At 42.0% G+C, this 12,154-nt stretch overlaps 1 protein-coding gene across 1 annotated transcript; it reads right to left on the bottom strand.

Moving 5' to 3' along the window:
* Positions 1-4,885: 4,885 nt before the first annotated feature.
* Positions 4,886-7,513, bottom strand: LOC142106917 (hepcidin-like). The gene is made up of 3 exons (XM_075189969.1): positions 7,380-7,513; positions 6,792-6,854; positions 4,886-5,095 (listed from the first exon to the last, which is right to left on the bottom strand). The coding sequence occupies exons 1-3, from the start codon at positions 7,455-7,457 to the stop codon at positions 4,994-4,996; spliced, it is 243 nt and encodes an 80-aa protein (XP_075046070.1). The 5' UTR covers positions 7,458-7,513; the 3' UTR covers positions 4,886-4,993.
* Between the last annotated feature and the right edge of the window lie 4,641 nt (positions 7,514-12,154).

The raw sequence follows: 12,154 nt of genomic DNA, 5'->3' as shown, positions 1-12,154 counted from the left end.
CTGGTTACGACGCCCTAGTTTGGGTTGTAATTGTTCCTGAAACATCTCCCGCTATACCTCCTTACTAACCTTAGAAACGCAATGATGTTGCTTGTACTCACAATCTATCTCATGCAATGTTAAGGATGAATTTGAGCTGCTAAGACGTGATCCGACCTACCTTGCCCGGGCACCATTAGAGGTAGGTTATCCTTGGTGGAGAGGTGCTTACTCTTCTGTCTCAGACCATTCTTCAGCATGAATCCTTTCGCTCAGCTGATTAATGTTTAACTACACAGAAACTGCCAAGAGCAGGTAGATAGATTGCGAGCTGCACCCAGCCTGACTTTAACCTTTTGAGCCATATAAATAGAAAACATTTTACTACGCTTCATGTAAATCTTTGGTTGCCTTTAGCTCGTGGTTTCTAAGCAGAAATTCCACTGCTGAGATAATTAGCAGTTAGATTTGAGACTCAGTCCACTGGGTCACATATATACGTTTATTTTGTATGCAATATAATGGCTGATTCTCCATACAAGTTATGTAGATCATAAATATTATAGCTAATAATATTTCAACCTACTTTCCAAGTGTCATTCCTGGTGGTCTCAAGATGGGCATATGGAAACCCCAGCATATATGATCACTGGTAATGATCATTAAGTCTGGTATATGCCATATGCAATACATCTTAATTATATAATATGTAGATTAATAGCTAAGAATTGAACACAGTATATGGACCATGAGAAATGGTATTGGGCAATTGTCCAACTATGCTTGGGATACTGAGCAAGAGAAGTGGTACTGTGCAATAATGCTGCAGATAGAATAGAACATACTCTGAGAAACAATGACAGCAAGCAAAACACGAGAAGGGGTATTGTGCATACTGTACATACAGGGTGAAGGCATAAACTAAGAATTGCATCAACGATACAGAACGAGAGAAGTGGTACTGTGCATACTCTACACATGTACAGGATATGGACATGTACTGAGAATTGCATCAACGATACAGAACGAGAGAAGTGGTACTGTGCATACTCTACACATGTACAGGATATGGACATGTACTGAGAATCGCATCAACGATACAGAACGAGAGAAGTGGTACTTTGCATACTCTACACATGTACAGGATATGGACATGTACTGAGAATTGCATCAACGATACAGAACGAGAAAAGTGGTACTGTGCATACTCTACACATGTACAGGATATGGACATGTACTGAGAATTGCCTCAACAATACAGAACGAGTGAAGTGGTACTGTGCATACTCTACACATGTACAGGATATGGACATGTACTGAGAATTGCCTCAACAATACAGAACGAGTGAAGTGGTACTGTGCATACTCTACACATGTACAGGATATGGACATGTACTGAGAATTGCCTCAACAATACAGAACGAGTGAAGTGGTACTGTGATAATGCCATAGCCAGGCGCCCACAAATGGCCCAGACTCTGGCACTTTGTAGATGCCCTCCCTCCTTGTTCCCACCCTTGCTCTTGGCGTCCCTGACTTTATGTATAGCACTGAGACCACGAAGTGATTTATTTATTTACCGCCAGTGTCATTGCTGAGCTGTGAGAACACCTCAGCCTCTGCTGGCAGTTTATATGGCTGTACTGTGCCTGTAATTGTGACTGACGCTAAGGAATCTGTCCTTGCGGCTCATCCATGAGAGTGTGCAGCTCTGTCGGCAGCTTACTGATGTTGTGCTGACGAGAGCAGTGAATGTGCCAAAGGAGTAGTAAGAGCAGTAATTATATTTGTTCTTCTTCCTGCTCAAGAAATAATTTGTTAACATCGACAACCAGTGCATTTATCTGCAGGGAGATGGGAACATACAATTCATTCACTATTTATTTATCTCAGCTGTTACTGTTTTGATACATGTTGCAATACAATATGCACTGACTTCAAAAGACATAAACTCTATAAGTTACTTACATTTGGAGATGTCAATAAATACAATTAATTTAATTTAAAAAGTGCACTGTTTACATTAACATGGATTGGAGTTTTTGGATGTTTTTGTTTTCCTGGATGATGACCATAAGTTATCATTTACTTTATACAGTAAACCTATCGCAGTTAATAATTTGTTGAATTCTCAAAGTGATCATCCTAATTATTTACTCAATTCCGTTGTATAAAGCCGACTTCTGTGGGATAAGAGACGTTGTTCCTCAGTAGAGTATTATGCAAACGAGACAGTGAAAATGATAAACGCTAGATTGTATTAACGTGACAAACAAAGAGATGGCGATTATGGCACTGATAAAACGGGAACCTTTCAAAAACAACAAAATGACCTTTGTTGAATTATTATGAAATATCATTATGAACAAATACTTTGTGTGGTTATGTCAGGATGAGACTTGTTCTATACTTTTTATGGAACCTATTTTTCCACCTTTAACTTTGGCATATAAGCTAATTTGCCCAATATGAAAAGCTTGAAACACACAAATGCCAGATTTTATTAATACAGTTCCAATGTCCCCACACTCACTTGATTAAGCTTAAGCTGTAAATTAAACTCATGGATCACCACATCTTAGATCTCAATGAGGAATTCACTGATAGGGCACCATGCCTGGACCCCACTGATGGCACCACACCTGGACCCCACTGATGGTACCACGCCTGGACCCCACTGATGGGCATCATGCCTGGACCCCACTGATGGCACCATACCTGGACCCCACTGATGGCACCACGCCTGGACCCCACTGATGGGCATCATGCCTGGACCCCACTGATGGCACCATGCCTGGACCCCACTGATAGGGCACCATACCTGGACCCCACTGATGGCACCATACCTGGACCCCACTGATGGCACCACACCTGGACCCCACTGATGGCACCACACCTGGACCCCACTGATGGTACCACGCCTGGACCCCACTGATGGGCATCATGCCTGGACCCCACTGATGGCACCATGCCTGGACCCCACTGATGGCACCATACCTGGACCCCACTGATGGCACCACACCTGGACCCCACTGATGGCACCATGCCTGGACCCCACTGATGGCACCATGCCTGGACCCCACTGATGGCACCATACCTGGACCCCACTGATGGGCATCATGCCTGGACCACACTGATGGCACCACACCTGGACCCCACTGATGGGCATCATGCCTGGACCACACTGATGGCACCACACCTGGACCCCACTGATGGCACCATGCCTGGACCCCACTGATGGCACCACACCTGGACCCCACTGATGGCACCACACCTGGACCCCACTGATGGCACCATGCCTGGACCCCACTGATGGCACCATACCTGGACCCCACTGATGGGCATCATGCCTGGACCCCACTGATGGGCATCATGCCTGGACCCCACTGATGGCACCATGGCAGCACCCCACTGAGGAGTACACTTATTGGGCACCACACCTGGACCCCACTGATGGCACCACCTCTGGATCCCACTGATGGGCACACGCCTGGACCCCACTGATGGGCATCATGCCTGGACCCCACTGATGGCACCATGCCTGGACCCCACTGATGGGCATCATGCCTAGACCCCACTGATGGCACCATGCCTTGACCCCACTGATGGGCATCATGCCTGGACCCCACTGATGGCACCATGCCTGCACCCCACTGAGGAGTACACTTATTGGGCACCACACCTGGACCCCACTGATGGCATCATGCCTGTACCCCACTGATGGGCACCATGCCTGCACCCCACTGATGGGCATCAACCCTGGGCCTTTGAGCACCACACCTGGACCCCACTGAGGAACACACTGATGGGAAACAAGAGCTGGACCCACTGAGGAGTAGCACAAGCAAATGCTTCTCAAGGCTAGTGCTGGGCTCATGACCCTACACAGTGCACAGTGTTACATCTTAGTCTAACTGTAAGAAACGTAACATACACCTGAGTAGAAATTACAACCAGTTTATTAAATGTGACAAAATGAAGTTACACTTGTTCGAAAATACATGATAAATAAGTTCATACACATAACACATTATAAATCAGTGTATAAATTATATTACACAATGCATAATAAAGACTTAAGAGAAGCTATTAACCACGTCAGCTATCAAAACCACATTAACTTGTTGGGCATATATTAGCTGGTTAGCTATCATGGGTCCATGATTTTTTGTTCTACGACCTTTAATAGTCTGTAATTAAGAACAGAGGATCCAGTTACAGAGGTGATAAGTTCTTGATTGTCTTTCATGATTTATGCTGGTGAAATATAGACATCTCATCGTACCGAGATGCTGATTTATGACCCGACCGAGCCCAACAGATTAGTACAATTATGCTTTGAAAGTTGGGAAGCAAAGTGTACACTGGGTATCAGTGATACAGAACAATTTCTTCTGTGTCTTTGGTGATCATCCCTCCTCTTACTGCCGGGACAACCAGCATCTGAACATTGATTATTTACATTTTACTCTTGGACGATTTTTAAACGTGGGCTTCTGCCTCAAGGCCGCTCATAACCCATAATACAAAGCTTATACATCGTATGCAACAACATCACATCTTCTATTCTACCACCCATAAACGTTATTTTAATAATATAGCAGCAAAATATACAACAAACATTTCACACTTATTTCCTGTATAAAAATATAATAGAAAACAAAAAGGAGGCTGTAGCGATAACAAATGAAGGCAGAGCAGTAATATTTATAAATACTGAGCTGGGTGATAGTGGAAGAGCACAGAGCCAGGGAGGGGCTTTAAGGAAAATAATATACAACATTAATCCCTCTTGTGCCAGAAGCTATAATGAATCTCTGAGATGACAACAGGAACTTGTATCCATCTCTCCCCAAAAGTGTTGTAGGTTCTGTATAATACAAGTAACACGTTCTCTGATAGTGTAGGATCCAAGGCTGTCATCATTTATTGATATAGAAGGAGATTGTGAATTGAGAGAGTCCTGCAGATGGGGGGGGGGGGGGATCTACTCCACCCAGGGGGAGGGGGGCTTCTAGGTTCGACAGCAGTATCCGCACCCCTTGTTACGGCAACATTTACAGCAGTAGGTGCAGAGCGAGAGGGAGATATGTCGCTTGTTCCGGGCAGGAGATTCCTAGAGGGAGAAGATATCACAGATTTAACAAAGGTTCCCTCAATGCAGAGATCGTGTGCAATAAATATACTTTCTACAGCTCTACTTTCTGTTTCACAGCTTACACAATCCATCATTTATATCAGTAAGTTTATAGACATTGCAGACATCAGGGACAGGATGACAAGTGTGAAGATGCCAGAGTTATCTTTACAGAGAGCTGTCCCAGAGAGTGGGACAACAGGGGGTCCCCTGTCCTTTCTGTGTCCCAACTGTGTCTGGTAGGAAGGATACTACAGAATGGGGAGGGGGGGGGGGTTAATGGGGACATCTCTGTTCTGGATAATGGAATGTTTATGCTGGAAGGAAATGAGCTTACTGTTAAACAGTCTAAGGGGTAAGTCAAAACTTGCCAACTCTCCCGGACTGTCCGGGAGACTCACGGAATTCGTCTCGGTCTCCTGGACTCCCGGGAGAGCAGGCAAGTCTCCCGCATTCCGCAATTCCCTGGCCAAAATAACGCGTAGGCAAGTATGGGTAAGTTTATCAAACTGCGGGTTTGAAAAATTGGAGATGATGCCTATAGCAGCCAATCAGATTCTTGTTATCTTTTATTCAGTACAAAATGACAGCTAGATTGGTTGCTATGGGCAACATCTCCAATTTTCAAACCAGCAGTTTAGTAAATATACCCCCTGATCTTATGTGATACTTGTGTACTTTATAGGGACCTACATCATTTCCCTGTGCTTGGGCTGGAATCTATTACAAGGATCGGTCAGAATAGGCGGAATAATGTTCTACATACACTGAGAGCTGAGGGCACTCAATGGTAATGGAAATCTCTTGCACTTAAAGCTTTTGTCACGTTCACATATGATACATAAGGAAGAAATTTTGCTACTACAAAAGTATAGCAATATTACACCTAGATTTTGTATTGTCATTTTGTGCTTGTCTAATGTAAATATTATCAGATAAACGTATAAAATATTCCTGTTATAGGAGTTTATCTGCTGCCTATGGTTCTGCTAGTTAGACTATAAGTAATACAGTATATGCAATATCATTGTGGGTGGGGCTGGATGTCTTTGAGGGGCGGAGCCAAAGTCTGGAGGGAACCACAAATATGACAGAGAGCAAGCAAAGCTTCAGCAGATAGCATTACTGATAACAAAAAAAAATCTTTCTCATATAGATTACCCAGCAAAGAACATTTTTGAGGTTACTGTCCATTTAACACTGCAAATTCAGTGCAAGATATAATCAAAGCTAAAATCTCTCATGTATCACAAAGGGCAATAAACTGTCCTGTATATAATAAATCACAAGATACATTAACCCAGCCCATGTTTTCCTCCACATACATTTACTGGACCACCTCACATAGATCAGTACATGAAAGTAATTGCACACAGTAATATCCCTATAATACAGTATTATTGTCCTATATATCATATGACTTTTCCCATAATTTGCTTTACATAAGACATTATATGTATTTCTTCTATTCTCATATTAAATAGACATTTGTACTTGAACAACTACAATTTCACACAATCTAGAACATATAAAACCAACTAACACTTTGAAACCCATTCTCCATAGTAGAATGGAGATCAGATTCCTCCATCGCTGTAGATAACATAATAATACGAACATTCTTATTCTCACTGATTATTGGTTTAGTTTATAATGTGCAATAACTGCCCCTCACCTGTACATTATATTCCTCCATCTGAGTCTGGGGGAGATAATCTGCATAATTCATCATTTCATTCTGCAAAGAGAAGAAAAAGAAACAGTTATAATATTTACTCCATACATAGATACATTGCTGACACTGTGCAGTGTGTATATAAATACCTCTATAGTAAATAACATACTATGTGACATATATAAACATGAACGAGGGGCACATAAGACACTTATAAAACAATGCACCTTCCTCCCGCAGTAACAGACACAGTTCTGCACCACCAAAGACATTTGGAGACCTATTGTCATTTCCATAGACTCCTACAGACACCACAAGTTGCTAAAACATTACATAATATACAGGGTGGGTGATATTAAAGATGTAAGAGTCAAATTAACAATTTTGGGAGTCAAAAGAGGATTTTGTCCGATCAGATCTATACATGAGTCCCAAAAGGAAGATGATTTGGAAGGAAGGACGGAGAGACGGGTAAACTTGGGTCTAAACGGGGATCTGTCTGTCCAAAGCAGGTTAGGAGGTATAACAAAGACCTCTAATACAACATAAACACTGAGAGGTATCCGCAGGGTACAGACAGTGACTTACCCCCCTGATGGAAGCGCTGAGGCTCCTCTGGCAGAGTGCGGAGAGGATGAGGAGCGCGCAGAGAGCGGAGCCTTTCATTGTCTGTGTGTCTGTGGTCACCAGGTGAGATCAGACTCGGAGGATGTTCCACCTGCTGGGACAGAGCTGTATTTATGGACAGATCCCAGCCGGGGGGGGGGGGGGGGGGTCACACAGAAGGTCACTTCTCTGATAATCTCTGGCGCCTTCTGTGTGTTTTGTTTCTTTGGTTACTGGCAATGCAGATTTCCACATTCTGTAATGTTTTGGAGACATTATCACACTTTAGTTTTTTTTTACAGTTACTGGAGAGATAACGTCAGAGATTGGGACATTCTAGTAAGTGACAGTCAGTTGTTGTCTGATGGGAAGCGCTAGGAGGGCGCCTCACTGCGACTTTGTCTGTGTCTGGTGGTCATACAATGTACGGTGCAGGAGCAGGTAAACTGCTGGTGTCTGTACAGCGCTGAGTACAGAGTAAGCTCACGTCCTACAGTACATGCAGATTAGTTATAGTAGGGCTGAAGTGTAATATAATTTACAGAGACCTTCTGCTTCCTGTGTATCTACACATATCACACGTGATACAGTCTCTGCGGACCTTGGAAGCACTACAACTCCCAGCATGTCACCTTTACTTACTATGTATATTTGTACGATAAATACGCCTCTTTAATGACTACAGATTTTTGTAGCCCGGAGAATCAGAATACTTGGTAAGACTTTAAACTAAAATGCATCAAATGCTTTGGGTCGCTTCTGAAAACAATAAGGACTTTTCCAATGATGGGAATTTCTAGGGAAAAATGTTTAAAACCCGGTACTGTCCCGGTAATTAGGGACAGTGGACAGCTATAATTAGGTTCAGTGCTGTATTCACTCTGTAGGCAAATTGGGCTCATGTCCAGCTCAGTGCAAATCAGGGAGCAGCAGGAAATTAGTTTATTTTATTTACTTTTTTTATTTATTTATCAATGTATTTATTGTTTTTTGTAACAGGATGCCTCTTCCTTTTATAAACAAAGACTGGTGCTAGGAGAATTGTAGCGCTAATGGTAATGTTGTATCAGTGTATACAGCTGTAGTATCAGATAGCAGCAGATAGGAGCTGACCAGTGCCTCAGTGTAGGGATCAGCAGTCCCTAGAGGAAGTGTTACCATTGTGTGTAGGATCAGATAGCAGCAGATAGGAGCTGACCAGTGCCTCAGTGTAGGTATCAGTAGTCCCTGCAGGAAGTGTGACCATTGTGTGTAGGATCAGATAGCAGCAGATAGGAGCTGACCAGTGCCTCAGTGTAGGGATCAGCAGTCCCTGCAGGAAGTGTGACCATTGTGTGTAGGATCAGATAGCAGCAGATAGGAGCTGACCAGTGCCTCAGTGTAGGGATCAGTAGTCCCTGCAGGAAGTGTGACCATTGTGTGTAGGATCAGATAGCAGCAGATAGGAGCTGACCAGTGCCTCAGTGTAGGGATCAGCAGTCCCTGCAGGAAGTGTGACCATTGTGTGTAGGATCAGATAGCAGCAGATAGGAGCTGACCAGTGCCTCAGTGTAGGGATCAGTAGTCCCTGCAGGAAGTGTGACCATTGTGTGTAGGATCAGATAGCAGCAGATAGGAGCTGACCAGTGCCTCAGTGTAGGGATCAGCAGTCCCTAGAGGAAGTGTTACCATTGTGTGTAGGATCAGATAGCAGCAGATAGGAGCTGACCAGTGCCTCAGTGTAGGGATCAGCAGTCCCTGCAGGAAGTGTGACCATTGTGTGTAGGATCAGATAGCAGCAGATAGGAGCTGACCAGTGCCTCAGTGTAGGGATCAGCAGTCCCTGCAGGAAGTGTGACCATTGTGTGTAGGATCAGATAGCAGCAGATGGGAGCTGACCAGTGCCTCAGTGTAGGGATCAGCAGTCCCTGCAGGAAGTGTGACCATTGTGTGTAGGGTCATTAAAATCCATATATGTGCAATCGCTGGTATATATTATTACATATCAACTTTAAGGGGGGTATTCACTTGTTAACGAGATTTTTTTTTTTCCCGCCGTGTTAAAAAAAAAAATCTCCGGCGGGTTTTTGCCGGCAATAGCGTTTGTTTTGAGTTAGCGCAGCGGGAAAACTCGTGCAATTCAACTGAAAAAGAGGGACCGCTGCCCCCGCGCGTTAAACATTGTGTTTGTGAGATTTTATGGGAGTTTTAACCCTGTCATGTATAACACAAATAAAAGGTTTTGCATACATTTCCATACATTAGATTACACATTGTTTTAGCATATTTTTTTATTGAACTATTTTTTACCATACAATCATCTATACCATGTCAAAACACATTACTGCATTCATATTTGTACCAAAAACATACATAAATATAATTAATTAGTGATTTTTATTTTTATTTATTTTTTTTTATTTCAATATTTTTTCAAAAGAAAATCAACTTAACAAGTTAGACATTAGTGATAAACATAAGTTTAACTTTTTTTCAACATTTTTACATGATTTCAAATACTTTTCAGAGGTTTTTAATTTTTAACACACCCCAAAGAGCTGCGAGATAAAACAGCATATTTTCCTGTTTTACCCGCCACGTTAAAAAACAATTAAATAGCTTTTAACGCGGCTGCCTCTCGCACACCCTATACTTTCAATAGACCTTCTACTGGAGCGCGTGAGGACCGTCTCATAAAAAAAAACGTAGCATTACAAATGGAATTGAATTGCGGGTAAAGTTAACCCGCTTGAAAATGATAAAAAACAGCGTTAAAATGACTTAACGCGGTCAAAAACAACAACTCGCTGACAATTGAATACCCCCCCCTATGTGGGAGCCTACACACTAATGTGATATCGGATCTAACAGTCGTTTAGCATGTAATTGGCCCAATAGTTGGGTGAAAACCCTGTAGTGTGTACCCAGCCTTACTCAATGTAATAGCTAAATTGCCTATGTAAGATTATACAGTGAAATTGACAGTGGCTTCTTGCTTTCAAAGATCAATATTGCAACAATTGTATTAAGGGATTATTATATCCATGTCGAGAGTAACATTATAAGGGGTAAATGTATCAAGCTGAGAGTTTCTGGCGGGTCTGAAAAGTGGAGGTGTTGCCTATAGCAACCAATCAGATTCTAGCTGTCATTTTGTAGCATATATTAAATAAATGACAGCTAGAATCTGATTGGTTGCTAAAGGAAACATCTCCACAGGAAACTCGCAGCTTGATACATTTACCCCTAGATCTCTTTTGGTACATTGGCTGTAGTCAATTCTGTGTAGTCTTTTCTTCCATATATTGTGCTGTTAAATTGCTCAATATCAAAAAAGCTCCACTATCACTCAGGATTTCCTAGATAATTCTGCTCTCTATGAATATGTTCTTATGCACTTTATAATTATCTGAAAGTGAATAGTTACTTACTCACACAATTGTTCTCTATTAGCTATACAGCTTGGTTTTCAAAAGACCCTAAATTTATATTTATTAAATTCAGTGACTTAGTATAAACATCATGGGAAGTGTAATTATCCCATAGAAGTCATATTTATTTAATTGTTCCCCTACTCATAATTCCTGGGGTCTTCAGTATGTGTAAGCTAGTAGTGAGGTTAAGGGCTAGATTTACTAAGCTGCGGGTTTGAAAAAGTGGGGATGTTGCCTATAGCAACCAATCAGATTCTAGCTGTCATTTTGTAGAAGGTACCAAATAAATGAAAGCTAGAATCTGATTGGTTGCTATAGGCAACATCCCCACTTTTTCAAACCCGCAGCTTAGTAAATCTAGCCCCAAGTGTAAAATAGATTACATTGAGAAATCTATTTCACATAGGTGGACATTGGCGGCGAAATATGACCCCTAGTGGTCTGATGTGTTCACTACATCTCTTGGATGTCTTTATTGTTAGCATGTTGGGCATTTATAATATGGTTAAGTCTGCATGTGTGCAGAGGGCTGCAGTCACAAGCTACAGGTCACACAATGTGAAGTTGGTTCAGTGAACAGTTGCAGAATGACATCTCCAGGCTACATAATTGAAGCTGCCTAAAATAGTATATAAAGTAATGTACATAAAAACATGTGAATACTATAAGCACAAACAGTAGCTCTGTATATACAGTCATGGATAAAAAAAGTTTTAAAAATGACACAAATATTATGTTTCACAAAGTCTGCAAGGAAATAAATCAGTTTAGGTGCTGCATTTAAAATAGAGTGTAGAGGTAAAAGTCTGGATAGAGGGAGAGCTCTGTTGATGAATACGGGTCTAGGTCAGCTCTGCTCTAACAGACAATACACTGCAAGATACGTCCAATACATATGTGGAACATAAAGTCACGCACAGAAAACAAAAAAATCAATTAATGTCACATGTTATAGTTATTAATGACAAAACATTAAAACAAATACATTTTCCATTCAATAAAATACATTTAATAGAATGTTATTAAATGTCTACTGGACATAAAATACGTTGTTAAAGTTGCTCCTGATTGCAAATACATGTTCTAGCTGTACACACAGCCGTCATCACCAGTAATCAGCACTTACACCTGACCTGTAGCTGGTGCAAGTGATAAGACAGAAAAACATGTACCTTTGAGATGCCCAAAGCTGATTGCACTCAAGCTTGGCACGCCCTTACTGTACATTGACTATGTTCATACGCCCATATTACTCCCCGATCCGTCCCTGTTATTGCAGTCTGTAGTGGAAGTTGAATTGGATGTTACTGCGCTCTCTGGCGTATGGTTTGTTTCTGGGAATGT

This window comes from Mixophyes fleayi, chromosome 11 (assembly GCF_038048845.1).
Source record: "Mixophyes fleayi isolate aMixFle1 chromosome 11, aMixFle1.hap1, whole genome shotgun sequence".
NCBI classification, from domain to species: Eukaryota; Metazoa; Chordata; class Amphibia; order Anura; family Limnodynastidae; genus Mixophyes; species Mixophyes fleayi.
The sequence above is the reverse complement of the archived record's forward strand: the minus strand, read 5'-3'. Positions and strand labels throughout refer to the sequence as shown.